Genomic DNA, 16,744 nt, shown 5'->3' with positions numbered 1-16,744 from the left:
AACATGGCACTGCACGACGAACCTGTATAATGTTTGTTATTGCCGAGAGAAAATAGACGCATCTTGAAATATATTTTAAACTGTCGAAATATATTTCAGTTGAGAAAAGCTGCTCTTGATAATTAAGTAATAACCGCTCACGTGAATACATTTTTTTAATTTGGTAATTATGGCCAGTTTTCTTGATGTTGACGACTCGCTCAAGATGAAAAACTTATTGCTCGTAAGTATATAAATAAAAATCAATTGATATATAGAATATAAAAGTACGAAATATAGGTGTATATATTTATAAGCGTTCAATATTTTTAGCAGGATGAGGATAGAAGTGCTATAAGTGAACAGATGGATGAATTTATGAAGCAACTCGATTCTAAATCATCCGTCCTCGTGCAACCTACTCCTGGTTTGTACACCATCGTTTCGCATGCATCGTTTTTTTTTCTTGTCGAAGACAAGACTCATATTGCAACGGTTATTTATGGCATTAATGACATGTGATTATTATATAATTGTAGGTATCTGTGTAAAGACCAGAGCGATCGATGGACAAAAAGTTTTTATCAACATATGTGTGTCTAGTAAAATTCCACCACCAGAAGACATATCTGATAGTCAACTATTTAAAATTATAGAAGACGAAGAAACTACTGCTTACACTATACCAATGAGTATTGGCAGTGAAAGGATGGAAGCAGATAAATGTAATAAAGATCTTTTAGTTCTTTAAAGTTACGCTGACATCATCACAATCTAAGCAAATGTGTTGTGTGCTTCTCTCTGTAGCTGGTATAGCTAGCGCGACATACGATGTCATGATAAATTCAACATATTTGAAAAAATGTCAGGAGAGGAAACATTTCATGGCGTTTACGATATTAGTCATATTGAGTGGAGTCGCAGATAAATTTGACAAACATCTTGAAATGGAAGATTATGTCATTCTCAAAAATCGAACAGTAAGCATTTATCTGTTTGTATGAAAAGAAAATATATTAACTATGTAAATATATTAATAAAACATATTGCAGGTAATTGGTAAACTGCAACAGCACAGAATAGAAAATCGCGAGGTGAAAAAGCCACAAAGCTATAAACCACTGATTGAGGAAATTTCTACGGTATCTATGGATAGGAGTGATTCATTGGATAGTAAAGCAACAAAAATGGTAATTTTACGGGAACCGGCCAAGGGCCCAGCTAAGCGCTTAATTGCTTTATTTGATATGTCAAAAAGTGTGAGTGTCACAAAATTATAAAACAGATTGCTTAGTCTATTAATAGCATCCGATTGAATGAATAATGGCGAGCATTATCACTTGCAGGTTACGATTGAGGACATAGCAGTATTAATTAACTCCGATCGCATAAACGTAACCGATGAAAAGGTTTCTTGTTCGTACGATGTTTTGCTTCCATATGCGCTCGATGTAAATGAAGCAGAGGCTTTTTTCGATTACAACATTGGGGTAAAAACATGCATTTGCATTTCCTCATATTGCGTCGAAATCAGATTTGGAAATAAAATTTTCTTGTTTTTCAGGTGTTACGAATAGATATAGTAATAGGACCGAAAGCAAATACAAATACTAGGAAATAATTTGGTTCTTATGTTTATTCCTTTTTCGATTCTTAAGAATTTGTTTTCACACGTTATTAAGATGATTGAAATTTTGTTAGATTTCATATTAATTCTAAAGTGCCTATTAATTTTGGTAATTTTTGGAAGAAAGCATTAAGTTTTAATTCAGTAAATTACGTTTCTATCTAAGATAAACCTGAAAAAGTAAAAATAAATGATTTCTTGGAAAAATTACAAAAGCTCAATAGACAACAAAATATAAAATATATCTCACGGAATAATGTAAACTGAACAACAAAGGAAACGTTAAGTTTCTCACATTTCTGTAAAAAATGCCGGTCGTTCGATACCCATCATACTGAAGACTTGCGGCAAGAAATAAACTGTATTTACACCTATCATAAAACAAGCTAGATATTTGTAGACTAGATCAACCAACACCTTATTTTGATTTCCGCTGTAGTCTTGGCAACTCATAAGTTGCTTCCAATTAATTCCTAGTATGGCACATAATGTAACATAACTAAAAAGTTTGCACGAACTTTTCGTCGCAATTACGCAGGCAAAGCCAAATACAGTTCTAAGAATCAAATGACCAAGCGTGGAACACGTTGGCCAAGTGATAGTATACGGTGGCGAAAGCGACGATGCGCTTAATATACCAGTATAATAACCGAGCCACGCTCCCACGTGAACTCCTGCGGTGACCGATACGACCATGGCAGTGTCGCCTCTGAAAAAGTATAATAAATTACAATAACACGCCTTCAAAATTAGAATTGCACGTAGAATAATGCTCGATGACTTGATCTCTACCTGGTCGGTGTCCATTTGTCGCTGGATGGATAATAGACAATAGCGGCAATGCTAATTCCAACCAGTACCGCTACTAGCCAAACATTCGTGATGATGTAAGTATTTGTTACATCAACTACAGGTACCAATGGAATCATTAGCACGAACGCCAATACTAAGCCCACTATGATATCTAGCACGGTATGCATACCGAGATAAAGTCTGCTCATACTGACGAGTGCACACCTAGAAAGGCGTAATGTAACAGTGGCGCTTAAAAACCAACAGTGAACAATTACTGTAAAAAATATCGCCAGGTGACAATCTATCAACTTACCAGAGGGAAGCGATGAGACAGCCGATGAGAGGTGGATAAATATACTTATTTATCGTAAATAATACTATGCTAAATGGAATGGAGACACCAATCATGGCATGAGTAGACGGCATTCCGTACTCCTGTGACCACTTATTTTGTAACCTGACGGTTGGTGGACACGCTGGCCTGGGCCAACAAATTATATCCTTCAATGCTTGTCCTGAGAAAACGTATAATATAAAATTTCAGGATACATTGCATCGACGAGTCATACATGCGAGCACGTTACAGCGTTTGATTGCCAATCGATCTTACCAATAGTCATAACAGTGGCCCATACTAACACTACCCTTCGGCCAATTGCTCCATCAATATTCCAAAACAAAAAGGGTATAAAAGTCGAGTAGAAAATCTCGTCTCCTAGCTCGGTTCCGAACAGAAATAAATAGTACCAAAATGAATTAGTGATTGTATAATGCGTGCCGCTCAAAACCGCTGCAGCTTCTTCACACTTGTTAGTCGGCTCATTTCTTTGTCGTTCTAAGAATCTCGTCCGCTGTGTGCATCCATTGACCGTCCGTTTACTGTTTCTATCACAGCCATTTAGCTCTTGATTACGGCAAGTCGGAACGTGCTTCCTCTCGTTGCGATCGGCTTTTGTGCAAGTATCCTCGTCCTGTTCGCTTTGCCATGTTCCGCTGGACTTGAGCCCCTCACAATGTTTGCCATAATGTATGTTGACACCAAAAAATCGCTGTATCGACGCGACTAGTTGCGGGTCCTTCAAGTAGCCGATTAATTCCGATGCCATTGTTGTCGGAACGAGTCAATTAATTTCAATCAAGCATCCCGTTGAATATTCTCTGCACAAACGTTGTAATGACTGAGCGCGGTTGAACTGCGATAACACGATAATCTTGTAATTTCATTGACTAATCGAGATACGACACAGTACGCTCGTGTAACTTACCAAAAGCGCGAGCGACGAATGTGGAGTAACCTTTGCGCACGGCAACCGGCGGGACGATTCAACTTTTCTGGCGAACCAAGGCATCAGGACTCAGCGAGCGACTGCGAGTCACGACCTTTGTGTGCAGAATTACGCATCGCCCAGCTTTAAATCACAAAAACGCACGCTGTCGGAGCCGCGCACGGCTCTCGTCGCGTCGGTTTCGCGTTTCCGCGAAATCAGCTGACCGGTCGCGTCTCGCACACTTAAGCTATAAACGCGACTGTCCCTACTCTAGGCTCTATTCGTTCCATGTGGATGAATATAATTCAATTTCTGTGTAATTTATTGATTTATTGCGCGCGTGCACTCGCAGAGAGTATGGACACGTTTTATTTCGTGCTTTCTAATTCGATGCTTTCGTATCACGCGGGTGGAGCAGGGTGAACATGACAATACGACATATTGGCGATGTGCACCATGGAGCGCCATGAGAACACCACGAAAAAGCGTGTGATCAAACATGTGATCATCATTGAACAAAGAATAATATAACTCGCTCTCTCTTTCCATTCTACTCACGAGGCAACGTTGATGAAGAAAGGTTAGGTTCTCCTTTATCTCTCTGTTTTTACCGGCTATTTTGCAGACGGTGCTTGTTTAGATCAATTATCAGGTATCTGCGAACGCGTCAGGTTATTTGTGTATCACAACTGTTTATTAATAAATCAAGTAGAGCGTCTCTTTATGCGTTAATAGATATCCTATTGTATGCATCAAACGTGTTTTATTTCTTATGTAAAATAATGGACACGCATTTTATTAAAATAATATCTTTATTAAGAACTCTTCGTATTGAGATAAATTATTGATACATAAATACAAGTATAAGATATAAAGTGTTTGGCTTTCGTCGTTTAGAGATACATGAATACAAGTATAAAATATAAAGTGTTTGGCTTTTTTTGTTATTTAGAGTTAAAAATTAAAGATTGATTAAAAATAAAAATTTAAAGCAAGTACGTGCATCGACATCCTCCGGTGTTCTCTATTTGTAACATTACATTGGAAACCTTTTGATGTTTACGTATAACCTACATACCATAAATAAGGATGTTAACTCGTCATTTTCGCTTTTATCCTTGGATGAGACTCGAATGTGTGTTTAAAGCCATCACAAAGTACGTATTGACCTGAGCTGCTAATTGTTTCAAGCGTTCTGCCTGGTCTTCGCTTAAGTTTTCATTATTGTATTTCATGTCTTCATCAAACATATCCAAACGCATAACGTTAATAACTGCCATCTGAAGATAAATGGAAAGAAGCGTATCTTTCTGTAGCTCTTTTTTTTCAGTGTTGGTAATAAAATTGTTTAAAAGCTCAAATCGGGTTTGATGTGTTTCGATCATGTCCTCTCTGTCCTCAAAAAATGCTAAATATCCATACATTCTCGACAGCCTTAGCCTCAGTTTTCCTTTCTCGTTTATGTCTTCCACTTTCTCTCTCGTCTCAATCCACTCCTTGACTTTTTTAAAAAGTGTGTAAGCATCATCATAACATGTCACGTACTTATCTGTAACCTTGGTGGCATATGGTTCCAGCACTTTCCTCAAACCAGGAAACGTAAAACTTGATGCATATTTCTCAGGAATTTCTTTCTTGAACTTTTTGAATAGTTCATCCGCTTCGGTTTCCTTTAACAGTGCATACATTCGTAATTTCTCTACCGATAAACGCAATAGCACAAATCCATAGTGTATCCATGTTTTAACACTCTCCGACTTTATCTTTTCAATTTTTTCATTGCGCTCTTGGATTTGGTCTTGCGGAGAAATTTTCATTTTGTTATATTTGTCCCGCATGTACGTAGCAGCAGTTAAATGATGTTTGGCTTCAGCAAAGCGACTATAATCTATGAAGTATTTACTTAAATGAAATGAAGCTAAAATCCAATTAGCATGTTCCGAAGGTGAAAACTCTTCTCTATGTCCTATTTCTTCTTTCAATACAATATGGATATACGTTTCAAAGCTGTGCATAGATTGAGAGAAATTAGATTCAGAGTTATTCAAGAATACTAAGCCTTCTATAGTTGCTACGTGAAGTCTGTCCAAGTAAGATTTCTGCGGTGTTGACGTTTCCTCATCTTCAGTGCAAATGCTACTCACGATGTCAATAGGTTCGAGATAGTCACCTTTTGTATACTCCATATATACCTTCAGTGCTCCTTTTAGCTGTTTATAACAATTTTCTGTATTCTTTGTCTTCTGCGACACTATGTACCATGCGTTGAATGCTATTAGACTTATTAAAATAACTTTCCGATTCTTCTCATGTCCATGTAAGGAGTCTATAGTCGACTTGAAATATTTTTCACTCGTTGCCAGTTTGTCTGGTTTGGGGTCCCTCATGCACAACAAACCTATGTTGAGATGAATTATCGCGAGCGATAACGTCTCATCAAGGTTTGGAGTCGCAGTAGCAGTAGCAAGAATTGCTGCATCCTCTTCTAACGATTTGATTGTTTCGAGCATCTGGGCAGCTGGACACTCATCGTACTTCTTTATTGTTTCAACCGATGTTTTTATAAGTTTTATATGTTTTTCGCTGGCCTTCATCGTTGTATCGCTCTCCGTCGTTGGCTTGACTTTCCCGGTAATTCCTAAACAAATTAACATATAAAAGGTTATTCTACGAATACTACTTCATGGATATTATATTATGAACAGATTATTTGTATTCCTTACTAGATTTGCTCTTCCGTTGCAGTCGACTTTCCACAATATTGATTAAAAAAGCACCCTCCTTGGGCTTCGTCAGGCGATCGTGGAATATAAAAGAAATAATTGCCTCCATCGTGTAATAGAATTGTTCCTTTGTACAGTATTTGTCACTTTATCCAATGCACACTGACAAAAGAGCTTCTGACTGAGAGCTTTTGGCTGTGTCCTCGTTCGTTAGCCGACTTGTTATGCCCAAGCAAGGTCTCACGTCGATCGACAGAAGTAAGAAGATAGAATCTGTTTATGTATCTGATGTTTACGTATTATGAACTTAACATTGTCTAATGTCATTTGTGCCCAAGTTTATATTTGTCACGCGTCTAATACGTAAGACTGTTCGGCACAACCCTGATATCATAATGTACAAATATCTAGATAATGTTGACCTTGTAAATACTTGAACTAAAAATATGTACAAACTAAGAGTCAGGGTCTTAGCAAGTCTTGTGTATGTTGTGTATGAATTCAATCCTTCTGATCAGTGACTTTTCTTCGACCGTTAGTAAAATGAGCAACTTTGAAATTACTCAAAGCAAAGCACAAGTGTAATATAAATCTCATAAGAAATTTTAAATTTTAAATAATTTTTAAATAATTTCAATTATTGACCTCAAGTTGGTTACTTTCAGATTGATACACTCAGAGACACTTGCGTCTCCAAAATATAAAAAAATTTCTTTAAAAAGTATATAATTCATCGTTTATGTAATGGGTATATTCTAAGCATAGCAAGGATTGAAACATGCAAATCGCATAAAGATAAGTAAGCAATTTTATCTTTATCATAATACGAGTATATATAATAATTTCAGAATACAGCCTTATTCGATTGTTTCCTGCGTTTAATTTTATCGTTTCTGTTGAATTTTTCTCTCCCTCACACACACGCGCACGCACACGCATACACTAACAGTGGGAGTCATCTCGCAGAAATTTGTTCTAGTTATCTTCGCGAACTAAAGACGATAATAAACTTCAATAAACTAGCAACACGCAAAATGTGGGATACATATCAGTACTATTACAGCGACTAGTGTAATAGTATTGACTATTGTAATAGACTGTTAGGTACATTTTATCCCAAATTCAGATAATTACTTGTCCTACACTGTTATAATCATTCGATTACATCATTTGCATGTAATCATGAAAATTAGAATCTTACAAAATATTTGCATTCAGGCTAATGGCTTAATAATGATTATTAACGCGTATTTCCTTCTTATTACAAACTAGAACTTCCAGTCCCATGGCACGCAAAGAACACCGTCGCTCATAACGGAATAATAATGAGTAACCCACAATATAACGCCTTCGAGAGATGGTGCTAAATGCTGTTTATGCAGAAGCAGTCGTTCACAGCACTGTATCATTAGATCCGGTGTAATGCTATCGTCTTTGTTGAGGGCTGATAAACCTAATTCCTTGATGGTTTGAGAATGAAGTTCCCGTTCCACGTGCTTTATGCTGCAACAAACAGCACGCCAGTAGTAACAACTCACACTAATCTGAGTTAACTGCAAACGTCTACAAGAAATATTTCTTACTTGTTATAATGACACAATCTCTTTGTAGCCTCCTGTAAATTTTCACTAATAAAATTCACCAGCAGGAAGCTTGGACACGACGACGGCACGATGAACTGTCCAGTCGGCGACAGCATTAGCGGGCCCGCTTCGCTGCAATCAGATCATCAGAACGCGTATACAGAGATGCGGTTACGGACGAAAATGCGAATAATCGCTTTGCGGCAGCAATACTAACGCCTCGATGACGATCTCGTAAGCGGACAGACTGGCCGGCCAAGAATTCGGATACCTTCTCTTCCCACGATAATCCGAGAGCGTGGTCGTCAGCTGTCGCAGCTGTTGCTCATACTGGCCGACCATTACTTTAGGCATGAATTTCCTGCACATATAGAGGACCCTGAGCCTTACCATAACTCAAATAATATGATGTATTACGCACCGTCGACCGACTTTAATGTCGAGGAGCACTTGGGACACTGCCTTCTCAAACGCCGGCAATTTCAACAGTACAGCGTCGTGTTTTCTTACGTTCTTTATTAGCTGTGAAAAACGAGAACGCTTTAACAAGTTTTTAACAAGTGTGAGCAAATTGCATCGACGAAAATAATCAACTCTCTCAACTCACATCGAGCCAATTGTGCCGTACTTCGCCAGAATTTAGCATAACGTTCCCTTCTAAACTGATGCCGGTGTCGTTCGCGAACACGAGGGTCCGATTTCTCAACACCTCCATCGATTCCGGATGATGCTCGGCCAGAGCTTTGAAAGCCAATAAGCAGCCGCGGTAATGAGCGATATTCCATCCACAGTCCCATACTATATCCTTCAGTCCCAAGTTGTCGCACAGTACTTTCTCCAGTTTCTCTACCTCCTCTCTCGCCGGTCTGCATGCCTCCAGCTTAACGTGCACCTCGTTTACGTGCTTATCCAGATAGGCCCTAATAAAGGAAAAAAAAAAGGAAAAAAAAACATACGGAAATATAGTAAAACATTTGATATCGAGCATGCCTTAATGTCGTATTTACTTTAACGTATCCGGCTCCGCATTAATCTTCCGTTTCATAACAATTGACGCGTAAATAGGGTCATCTTCCAATTCGGAAAAATCTAGCTTTTCTCCAGGGTCTTGCCAAAATCTCGATTTGTACCGTGCGACAGGTGGCTCTCGATCTTCGATTTTGTCGACAAACGTCGTGGGTAGATCGCATGTTTTTAAAATGGAAAGTATCGCTTGCCTCAAATCCTTCTCTTTTAACTGTATATTCACGAGCGTAAATTTACCAGCTTTCACTTCCTTTTCATCTTTCGAGCGTAAGTAAAAGGGCAAAATGGTGGGTCGTATAGGCTGCTTCTGTTGCAAGGTTTCTAAGATTGAGCTCAGCTGTTTCAGAGAATTCTCATTCACCGTCTGCAAATAACGTATTACAAATTAGTGTACGGATGTCGACAATGTTTTGCTTATTATTCTCGACAAGTAATTAAGTGACTGGCATCACACGCGATTTAGCGAGACCAAGAGGTATCTAGAGAGAGATCGATAACGCAATATTTCTTCGGCTAACAGATAGCGAAAATATCGATAAAAAATAGAAGAAAATATCGATTTCGGGCATTATCATTTTTACGTTTCGATGCAGTCTGTGCACAAGTAATTAATATCATTGCGAAAACAACGCGAACGCGGCTGGCGCTAGCAGAAAATTTATTCCGATTCAAATAACCTTGTACACGCACGCGCGCACTCGTGCAAAGTTCGTACTACACCTATACGTCAGCCGCAGCGTTCCCTCGTATCTAAAAATAATATCACTCGTATCACACGACATTAACTGCGCTGTTTAAGTTCTTTCTTTAAATGACCGGAGCACGCACACGCACTTTACGCGATACATCGTTTCGGGCGATGCTTTAGACTCGGATGCGCGATCGCGTCGTTTCTTACGACTCCTATTATCCTCGTCCTTCTCTCTCTCTCTCAGCTGTAGATGCGCTTTAAACACGAGAAAGCTTCTAAGAACATCATAACTTTAGCTTAACGTGTTTTAATGACTTTCACATTCAAGATGACGAGCCTCTGAGAGAGGGAAGAGAACGGATGGAAATGCAACTAAAGGATCTTGATAACGCGCCTCTGCATCGCTTTACGTGACAAACATCGAGTCGTCAATGTCGCCTCCTCGATAGATCCGTTTGAAGAACGATGACTCGATGAAGCGTCTTACTTCTGGTACTTGCGCGATACTTACTCTCTGCGTGGGGTATTGACCAAACAGATCCGGATGAACGGTGAAGTAGAACGGTCTCAGCGCGGTGGACACCTCGCCGGTGCTCAGGGCCCTCACCGCGTCGTTCCTGCAAAAGCTGCCAAAGCGGAGCTGTCAGTTCGAGGAGCAACGCCGCTGTTTTCGCTCGTCGACAGCGCAAGTCGAGTCTCGAAAAAGCGACTCGGTTTCGTTAATTACCATCTTCCGAGCGTAGTGCAATACATTTTCACCCTCTGCTCACTCTGTCACGACGGTTATCGCAGCTTTCATGACACGTAGCGGATTACGTAGCGCGTGCGGACGACCGTCGCGTAGCCGGGATCTTCGTTGTTTAGGAATGTCTCTCTTGGTGCGGACGACGCGGAGCCCGTCAGTGTTTTACCTTTCTTCCTTCGGATACCTGAGTGCCGCGAGAAGTTCGAAGGAACAGCGCATAATGTGCCGTTCAGCTGGGCGACTGTCCGGTAACACCCCAGCATACGCGCTGCAAAATATGCTGATACACCGTGCGTCGCGACGATTACTGGCGAGTGGCGATGCACAAAACAACGCGCGCCGCGGTCGCGAGAGCGACACCCTCTATCGGCGCACGTGAGAAACTGCCAACCGCGCGTTCTGTGTCGGTAAGTTAAATTACTGTACGCGCATGCCAATAATTCTATACTCCGAGGCCCTTTCTTATTACCGTGATGTTATCTTGCTTTGAAATTTTATTAATATGTGGGATAAAAGTAATAGAATTCAAGACAATTCCTTCCACACGAGGCAGTAAAGGTTTAAATTGAATAGTCGGTAACACTGGCATTAAAGTCTTATCTTGTGCCTTTGCTTTCGCAATCAGTAAACTAGAAGATAAAATTGACGATTAGATTCCTCGAAAGTATGTATGTACAGCACGGATGATTAACTCTGGTTAAAAGCTCGAGGTAAGGGAGGAAAGGACATTCCCCTTCGTTATCACCGGTCGCCACCGCGCCTTCGTAATAACTGCAGTTGATATCGGCGGTGCGCGCGCTCGACATTGAACGCACATATCTGTAATGTGGCCTATCGTATCGGTGAAACCTGGTCAAATCGACTCGGAAGCGATAGGACTGGATGGAGGGATGAATAACGATAAAGAACGTAATTTCGCGACCGTCACGCTGTTATCTCAATTATGTTTCGTCGGCATTATCGGTGACCGCGAACACCGCCGTTACAGTAGAGCGTGCCTCGTAGCACACGAACTGTGAATCGCGTTACGTTGACGATCCCACCGAGCCGCGGCACGAGCACGGTTGTTGTCAAGACTCTTTTCGGCTGGCATGACGGATGCGAGTCGAGCGAGATCTTGCGTAATTTAATTAACGAATCCAGCCAGCAGCGTCAGTAATCGAAAGGCGTTTCGTGTCGCTTCCTGTATCATAATAGTAAGTAACCTGTGTTTGCGGCACATCTCGGAAATCGTCGTCCCGTGACACTGACACCAGTCTCGCGGGGTTGTAACGTCGTCGTTCGCTCCGGAATCGAGTCTCTGCGATTGACGGACTAACGAATTGATTTCAGTGATGCCCGTGTTGCCCCGAGTCGATCGTCCAGCGTTCCATACGTACGTATGTTGAGAAAACAGCTTCCCGTTCACGGGCGAGTGAATAATGCATTCCATACCGTTCACTTTCTCCATGAGGCTTCCATGTGACTCCCTGTGATAAGATTGCGGTATCCCGATTGACGGATACGACATGATTGACGCATGTAAGTAGTACGTCCTAGCAGTCGATGGAAATTGTCATGCATCGACTTGAATCGTAACAGTCGCTGCAGTTTTGCAGACGCAACGAAACCCTGAAGATAGCCAGAATCCATGTATAACAAATATCTATTGACGTGTACTACGACCTGCGGAATACTCGTTAGTACTCATGTTTGTGCCATTTTCTTTCCTACAGTCTATCTTGCGTCCATGCAATTAATGCCATGTAACGTGTTACAGTTAAGGTGACATCTGGTTTTGTCATGCGGAACAGATCAGTCAGTATTATTTTTGGGTCCCTTGTTTTATGGGCTGTAGCTACGTACTTTTTATTTTTGGATCAGCAGTCAGTTGGCAAGGACCTGGATAAGGTAGAAAGAATCGTTACGATTTAAGCATTGAGTAATCTGACTTTAAGAAGGTTCCAAGCTGTAATCTTGTCTTTATCCTCAGGATAAGCTGTCAAATCAAATTAGCAGATTGGAGAAACAAGTGAAACAACAGATAATTATAAATCAGAGACTTCTTGAAGGAATCAACGAGAGTAAACGTCGTAAAAGTAAGATCTGCTAAAAGAAGGATTCATATTACGTATCGTGTTGAAAGAATAAATAAATAAAAGATCGTGATTTCCCATTTTAGAGGAATACGACAGATTAAACGCTCCAGTCCAGTCACCAGCAGACGACACAGGGAAGAATGAGTACAAAAAGCATGAAGTCAGAAAGCCTGATAGTATCCTATTGCAAAAGCTCATGGATAAAAATGATCGAGAAAAGTCGAAAAATGAACCGATGTCGACACAGGATATCATCTCATCTGTAATAATTAATTAATACAAACTTACCGTTATCAGTTTTATTGATTTGTCAAAGATTCATTACGTATCGTCATTATAATTCATCGCCTGTAGTTATTTAATCTTATTGTCAATGTCTTGTTCGCAGACTGAACCAGTACACAGTATTCCTTCAAGACAGAAGCTACCCAACGGGAATCCGATAATAGCAATCTTGGTTATTTCCTGTAATCGTATTACGGTAGAGCGGTGTTTAGATCAATTAATAAGATTAAGACCCGACAAAGAGCAGTTTCCAATAGTTGTGTCGCAAGACTGCGATCACCGGCAAACTGCCGATGTCATAGCAAGATATGGAAACGAATTGTTACATATAAAGGTACCCCCGTTTGGTCGAGCTTGGAATAGTATCCCAATGACAAAGTTACACTACCTTCCGAATCGTTTCAGCAACCTGATCAATCGGATATCGAGATCCCACCGAAGGAGAAGAAATTCCGAGGATATTTTAAAATCGCGCGTCACTACAAATGGGCGTTAAATCAAGTATTTATAAAGCTTGGATATAGTACTGCAATTATAGTCGAAGGTACGATTAGTAAAGTATCTATGAGTGCCATGTAACAAACGCGGCACACACATCTTCGTTTGATTAAATCACCTGAATTAAAAAAGGCATTTATTATTGTTACGTAGATGATCTGGACATTGCTCCAGACTTTTACGAGTACTTCCTGGGAACTTATCCGCTACTAGTGAACGATAGCTCTCTATGGTGCGTGTCAGCGTGGAACGACAATGGTAAAGCCGGTTTGGTGGACGAGAGTGCGCCATTTTTACTTTATAGGACAGATTTCTTCCCTGGCTTAGGTTGGATGCTCACGCGTGATTTATGGTTGGAGCTTGCACCAAAATGGCCCAAGTCGCAAGTATCATTTTATCCTCGCATAGATTATCCGATTATTCGACGACGGTTTGATTTGAGCAATGTAGCACGTTCTGCGAGTTTTCTGCTAATGTACCATTTTGCTCGTGTAGATATTGGGACGATTGGATAAGGCAACCAGAGCAGCGTAAAAACAGAGCTTGTATCCGCCCAGAATTATCGCGAACCAGGACATTCGGCAAACTTGGAGTCAGCAAGTACTTAGAATTACATTCTACTTTTTTTTTCAATCGAGATTATGATTTAGCCTGATTTATTTCATCTACATCCCATATTTCGTCACTTTCAGCGGCTTGTTCTTTGAGAAACACTTGAAGTACATCAAGCTGAATGAAAAATTTGTGCCTTTCACCAAGATGAATCTTTCCTATTTGTTAAAAGTAAGAAAATACACAGAAATTAATTACAATCGTGGCAACAAGCGTAGGCATGTTCAATGCAAGATGCATCTCTAATTATTACATAACTTCCGCAGGATAATTATGATATAGCTTTCGTCAACCAAGTGTACGAATCGACGGTGGTTAGCTACTCGGAATTAAAGAGTGGGAATATAGTTGGTACTGGTTCAGTGCGGATACCCTATTACACTCGTCAATCGTTTAAAAACACTACCAAGCTGCTTGGTTTGATGGACGATTTCAGGGTAATAGATCCTTGTCGGATTCCTGTCCTCGAGCTCTATCAAAACTGTGCAACAATATTCTTGAATAATCCTTGATGTGTTACAGAGCGGCGTACCTAGGTCTGGATATCGCGGTGTAGTGACGTTCTTCTACAACGGGAGACGCGTGCATTTAGCTCCAAGCGCAAACTGGAGCGGTTACGATATCACGTGGAGCTAACACACGATTATGCTCTACAGAGACTTATAGATTGCGTAACGATACCGTGTGTTGCATTTCCTCTCATACTCGATGGGCTAGATGAGTATGTTGATCGCGAGAAATTGATTGACGAGGTGCTTGTGTTTGTCCACGGCACGTGGCTGTGCTCCTTGGAATTGAAGACAGCGTTGCGATCGGTTTCGAATGTGATCCGTCTCGCAGACAGCGTGGCGTATGTTTCAGTGAGCTTATAGCTAAGTTTGTACATACGACGTCTACTTATACAGAAAGAAATACTCTTTCTCTCTCGCGCGCGCTTCTCAAAAGTTTATGCTTCTCGTTTCCGCGTTTACGCTCAAATGACAAATACAGTTGGTTGCCAATGTAAAATTGATCTCCGATCTCGTGTACATAAAGTGTCGTAACAGTACTGACAAAGCAATACTTTGATTAATTGCCACGTATTCTTCAAAATAACGATATGTTGATCTATTTTTGCTCGTGCTGCTGTGGCGATCGGTTTTCTTATCAGGTCATGTAATATGTATATATATATATGACAAATGAAATACATATATATAATTATGAAAAACGCGCAATATATATAACAGAATTATTGTGGTTTAAGTTGTTGGTTTGAGTTCCATGGTTACAGTTATATGAATTCTGATCATGTCAAACATTTACACGTGTAAGAATTGAGATGAATGGCAAAGTATGGCATTTTATAGTGCTTTATATCTATATTTGTACAATCGTAAGGTGTAACAACAATGATTAAGCAAATTATCACTTTGCTGCTTACAAGTTTTATATTCACAAGACGTGTACAACAGCAATTCTATACAGTTTTATAGGAAACCAACGTTCGAGAGCACACTGCAAGTTGCATACGCCCAATTTTCATATTTACGTAGTTATCTAGTGCATCTCGAGTCTAACAAACGTAACTCTTGCAGAGCAATCAAGGTACTAGTTGTATCTGCTAAGAGACTTAATTTTTATACCAAAAGCGGTTGTGATATTTAGCTTTCTCACGTGGTACGTCGTCTTTCAATCCTGGAACAGGATCTGGAAATTCTATCATCTGATCTCTCGGTTTCGGTCGTGGTCTCTTGGTATCGTGCACCCTGACCTCACAAAAGTATCCGAAGGGTGGGCGTTCCATGTTCATTTTTTTAAGAACGCAATCGTCCAATACAGCTTGCGTCTGCCGACATCTAAGTAACGATTGCACCGTGTTATCATACTGTTATGACTAACGAGCGTAATCAAGATTTAACTTTATTTCTTTTCTCTTATTAGCAAGATGCAAAAAATGACACGTACCGATTAAGCTCCAGGGTTCCCGATGACCTCTCGAGGCAACGCATGTACATATTGAACTCCTCCAGGCAGTGTTTTTTCATTTGTTTAAGAACTTTTAGCGCACAAGCAGTTACCTCTTTTCCCTCATTGATGCATTTACGTGGATCGTTTTCTTCCTGTCTACATAGCATAAATTCCTGCGGAAGGAGCAAATTTGTCTCTCAATATTATAAATTCAAATGCAGTGTATGTCTTTCAAGTTTGGTATTGCAAAGATATATGTTTTTTTATTCCAAAGATCGCCATCTCTCTGATGCCGTGTGTTTAGACCGCAATGCTTATTTGCAATCCAGTAAATGGATTGAAATCCGCCAGGGAACACGCGCTGTTCTAGTCACAAGAGACCCGTGCATCGAATTATTTACTGGAGGATCATGTCAAAAGTCATTGCTGATACTTGGAACATTATGTAACCCTCAAAGGCGATTGAACACGCGTAAGCGTCACATTATCGTTAATCCTACCGCGCAATCCAGCTAGCACAATAAATGACTCACATTATTGCACCCTTCGCAGGCCTTGCCGATATAAACAGAAGCACTTTGGAGCACCGGCCAGCTGACGTTCAATTCTGGAACAGTCAGTTCGCTCTCCTCGGGCAGCTTGATGTTCGCCGTCGCCATATTTTCTTACAGTGGCACTACGACGTGACGGCTTGTCATTTACGATGGAATCGACAGTGGAAGACGTTTCGGCTCGAAATTCCTCGACACTGCTGCCGAAATTGCAAAATTGCAAAACGTACTACGTTTATATCGGACGATAACCTAGCATCAAGTCACTACCTTCGGTCTGTTTATTCTATCGATATATATCGCTCCTCAATCCGCAAAGTCGATCTATCGAAC

The 16,744-nt window shown here is 40.4% G+C and overlaps 6 protein-coding genes and 1 long non-coding RNA gene across 11 annotated transcripts; 3 read left to right on the top strand and 4 right to left on the bottom strand.

The window, feature by feature from the left end:
* Window positions 1-20: 20 nt before the first annotated feature.
* Window positions 21-1,793, top strand: LOC105283186 (PIH1 domain-containing protein 1). Of its 3 annotated transcripts, XM_011345728.3 has the most exons (7): window positions 28-223; window positions 313-406; window positions 519-704; window positions 787-959; window positions 1,032-1,238; window positions 1,326-1,469; window positions 1,544-1,793. In XM_011345728.3, the coding sequence occupies exons 1-7, from the start codon at window positions 170-172 to the stop codon at window positions 1,598-1,600; spliced, it is 915 nt and encodes a 304-aa protein (XP_011344030.1). In that variant the 5' UTR covers window positions 28-169; the 3' UTR covers window positions 1,601-1,793. The 3 variants fall into 3 exon arrangements, with proteins under 3 accessions (XP_011344029.1, XP_026824191.1, XP_011344030.1); XM_011345727.3 differs by having other exon boundaries at window positions 21-223; window positions 316-406; window positions 1,326-1,787; XM_026968390.1 differs by having other exon boundaries at window positions 24-223; window positions 1,326-1,787.
* On the bottom strand, window positions 1,601-3,851 carry LOC105283187 (sphingosine-1-phosphate phosphatase 2). 2 transcript variants are annotated; one of them, XM_020032906.2, is made up of 5 exons: window positions 3,667-3,851; window positions 3,012-3,594; window positions 2,715-2,916; window positions 2,399-2,623; window positions 1,601-2,315 (listed from the first exon to the last, which is right to left on the bottom strand). In XM_020032906.2, the coding sequence occupies exons 2-5, from the start codon at window positions 3,505-3,507 to the stop codon at window positions 1,898-1,900; spliced, it is 1,341 nt and encodes a 446-aa protein (XP_019888465.1). In that variant the 5' UTR covers window positions 3,508-3,594; window positions 3,667-3,851; the 3' UTR covers window positions 1,601-1,897. The 2 variants fall into 2 exon arrangements, with proteins under 2 accessions (XP_019888465.1, XP_019888466.1); XM_020032907.2 differs by having other exon boundaries at window positions 3,012-3,559.
* A 317-nt stretch (window positions 3,852-4,168) lies between these two features.
* On the top strand, window positions 4,169-7,262 carry LOC109611233. The gene is made up of 2 exons (XR_002193571.1): window positions 4,169-4,249; window positions 7,058-7,262. It is a non-coding gene; the product is annotated as an uncharacterized LOC109611233 (long non-coding RNA).
* Window positions 4,463-7,057, bottom strand: LOC105283183 (KIF1-binding protein homolog). The gene is made up of 2 exons (XM_011345716.3): window positions 6,393-7,057; window positions 4,463-6,307 (listed from the first exon to the last, which is right to left on the bottom strand). Exons 1-2 carry the CDS (start codon window positions 6,499-6,501, stop codon window positions 4,782-4,784), a joined length of 1,635 nt encoding a protein of 544 aa, XP_011344018.2. The 5' UTR covers window positions 6,502-7,057; the 3' UTR covers window positions 4,463-4,781.
* LOC105283182 (T-cell activation inhibitor, mitochondrial) lies at window positions 7,192-10,776 on the bottom strand. Of its 2 annotated transcripts, none has more exons than XM_011345713.3 (8): window positions 10,420-10,776; window positions 10,204-10,318; window positions 8,983-9,365; window positions 8,583-8,895; window positions 8,397-8,497; window positions 8,193-8,354; window positions 7,976-8,107; window positions 7,192-7,895 (listed from the first exon to the last, which is right to left on the bottom strand). In XM_011345713.3, the coding sequence occupies exons 1-8, from the start codon at window positions 10,443-10,445 to the stop codon at window positions 7,661-7,663; spliced, it is 1,467 nt and encodes a 488-aa protein (XP_011344015.1). In that variant the 5' UTR covers window positions 10,446-10,776; the 3' UTR covers window positions 7,192-7,660. The 2 variants fall into 2 exon arrangements, with proteins under 2 accessions (XP_011344015.1, XP_011344017.1); XM_011345715.3 differs by having other exon boundaries at window positions 8,193-8,336; window positions 10,420-10,774.
* A 475-nt stretch (window positions 10,777-11,251) lies between these two features.
* On the top strand, window positions 11,252-15,120 carry LOC105283181 (alpha-1,3-mannosyl-glycoprotein 2-beta-N-acetylglucosaminyltransferase). The gene is made up of 13 exons (XM_011345712.3): window positions 11,252-11,633; window positions 11,770-11,958; window positions 12,028-12,115; window positions 12,197-12,327; window positions 12,410-12,515; window positions 12,599-12,777; window positions 12,904-13,134; window positions 13,206-13,344; window positions 13,452-13,680; window positions 13,794-13,898; window positions 13,991-14,081; window positions 14,177-14,347; window positions 14,433-15,120. The coding sequence occupies exons 4-13, from the start codon at window positions 12,220-12,222 to the stop codon at window positions 14,544-14,546; spliced, it is 1,473 nt and encodes a 490-aa protein (XP_011344014.1). The 5' UTR covers window positions 11,252-11,633; window positions 11,770-11,958; window positions 12,028-12,115; window positions 12,197-12,219; the 3' UTR covers window positions 14,547-15,120.
* Window positions 15,121-15,248: 128 nt separating this feature from the next.
* On the bottom strand, window positions 15,249-16,707 carry LOC105283176 (NADH dehydrogenase [ubiquinone] 1 alpha subcomplex subunit 8). The gene is made up of 3 exons (XM_011345701.3): window positions 16,394-16,707; window positions 15,858-16,033; window positions 15,249-15,748 (listed from the first exon to the last, which is right to left on the bottom strand). The coding sequence occupies exons 1-3, from the start codon at window positions 16,517-16,519 to the stop codon at window positions 15,523-15,525; spliced, it is 528 nt and encodes a 175-aa protein (XP_011344003.2). The 5' UTR covers window positions 16,520-16,707; the 3' UTR covers window positions 15,249-15,522.
* Window positions 16,708-16,744: the final 37 nt, after the last annotated feature.

The sequence above is a fragment of the Ooceraea biroi genome, chromosome 3 (genome assembly GCF_003672135.1).
Source record: "Ooceraea biroi isolate clonal line C1 chromosome 3, Obir_v5.4, whole genome shotgun sequence".
NCBI lineage: Eukaryota > Metazoa > Arthropoda > Insecta > Hymenoptera > Formicidae > Ooceraea > Ooceraea biroi.
Note: the sequence above shows the minus strand (reverse complement) of the source record. Positions and strands in the feature narration are given on the sequence as shown.

Bases quoted from the DNA above. Each gene is read 5' to 3' on its own strand.
- LOC105283186 (XM_026968390.1), top strand. From the start codon at position 170: ATGGCCAGTTTTCTTGATGTTGACGACTCGCTCAAGATGAAAAACTTA. The intron at 705-786 runs GTAATAAAGATC...TTCTCTCTGTAG, and splicing joins AAGGATGGAAGCAGATAAAT to CTGGTATAGCTAGCGCGACA. The intron at 1,239-1,325 runs GTGAGTGTCACA...TATCACTTGCAG, and splicing joins TATTTGATATGTCAAAAAGT to GTTACGATTGAGGACATAGC.
- LOC105283183 (XM_011345716.3), bottom strand. From the start codon at position 6,501: ATGGAGGCAATTATTTCTTTTATATTCCACGATCGCCTGACGAAGCCC. The intron at 6,308-6,392 runs GTAAGGAATACA...TAATTTGTTTAG, and splicing joins GCAACGGAAGAGCAAATCTA to GAATTACCGGGAAAGTCAAG.
- LOC105283176 (XM_011345701.3), bottom strand. From the start codon at position 16,519: ATGGCGACGGCGAACATCAAGCTGCCCGAGGAGAGCGAACTGACTGTT. The intron at 16,034-16,393 runs GTGAGTCATTTA...CTCCTTCCGCAG, and splicing joins CCTGCGAAGGGTGCAATAAT to GAATTTATGCTATGTAGACA. The intron at 15,749-15,857 runs GTACGTGTCATT...ATCGTTACTTAG, and splicing joins GGAACCCTGGAGCTTAATCG to ATGTCGGCAGACGCAAGCTG.
- LOC105283182 (XM_011345713.3), bottom strand. From the start codon at position 10,445: ATGTATTGCACTACGCTCGGAAGATG. The intron at 10,319-10,419 runs GTAATTAACGAA...CCGCTTTGGCAG, and splicing joins TGCACTACGCTCGGAAGATG to CTTTTGCAGGAACGACGCGG. The intron at 7,896-7,975 runs GTAAGAAATATT...TGTTTGTTGCAG, and splicing joins AGATTGTGTCATTATAACAA to CATAAAGCACGTGGAACGGG.
- LOC105283187 (XM_020032906.2), bottom strand. From the start codon at position 3,507: ATGGCATCGGAATTAATCGGCTACTTGAAGGACCCGCAACTAGTCGCG. The intron at 2,624-2,714 runs GTAAGTTGATAG...ACGCCTTTCTAG, and splicing joins TGTCTCATCGCTTCCCTCTG to GTGTGCACTCGTCAGTATGA. The intron at 2,316-2,398 runs GTAGAGATCAAG...ATACTTTTTCAG, and splicing joins GACAAATGGACACCGACCAG to AGGCGACACTGCCATGGTCG.
- LOC105283181 (XM_011345712.3), top strand. From the start codon at position 12,220: ATGCGGAACAGATCAGTCAGTATTATTTTTGGGTCCCTTGTTTTATGG. The intron at 12,328-12,409 runs GTAGAAAGAATC...CTTTATCCTCAG, and splicing joins TTGGCAAGGACCTGGATAAG to GATAAGCTGTCAAATCAAAT. The intron at 12,778-12,903 runs GTAATAATTAAT...TCTTGTTCGCAG, and splicing joins CACAGGATATCATCTCATCT to ACTGAACCAGTACACAGTAT.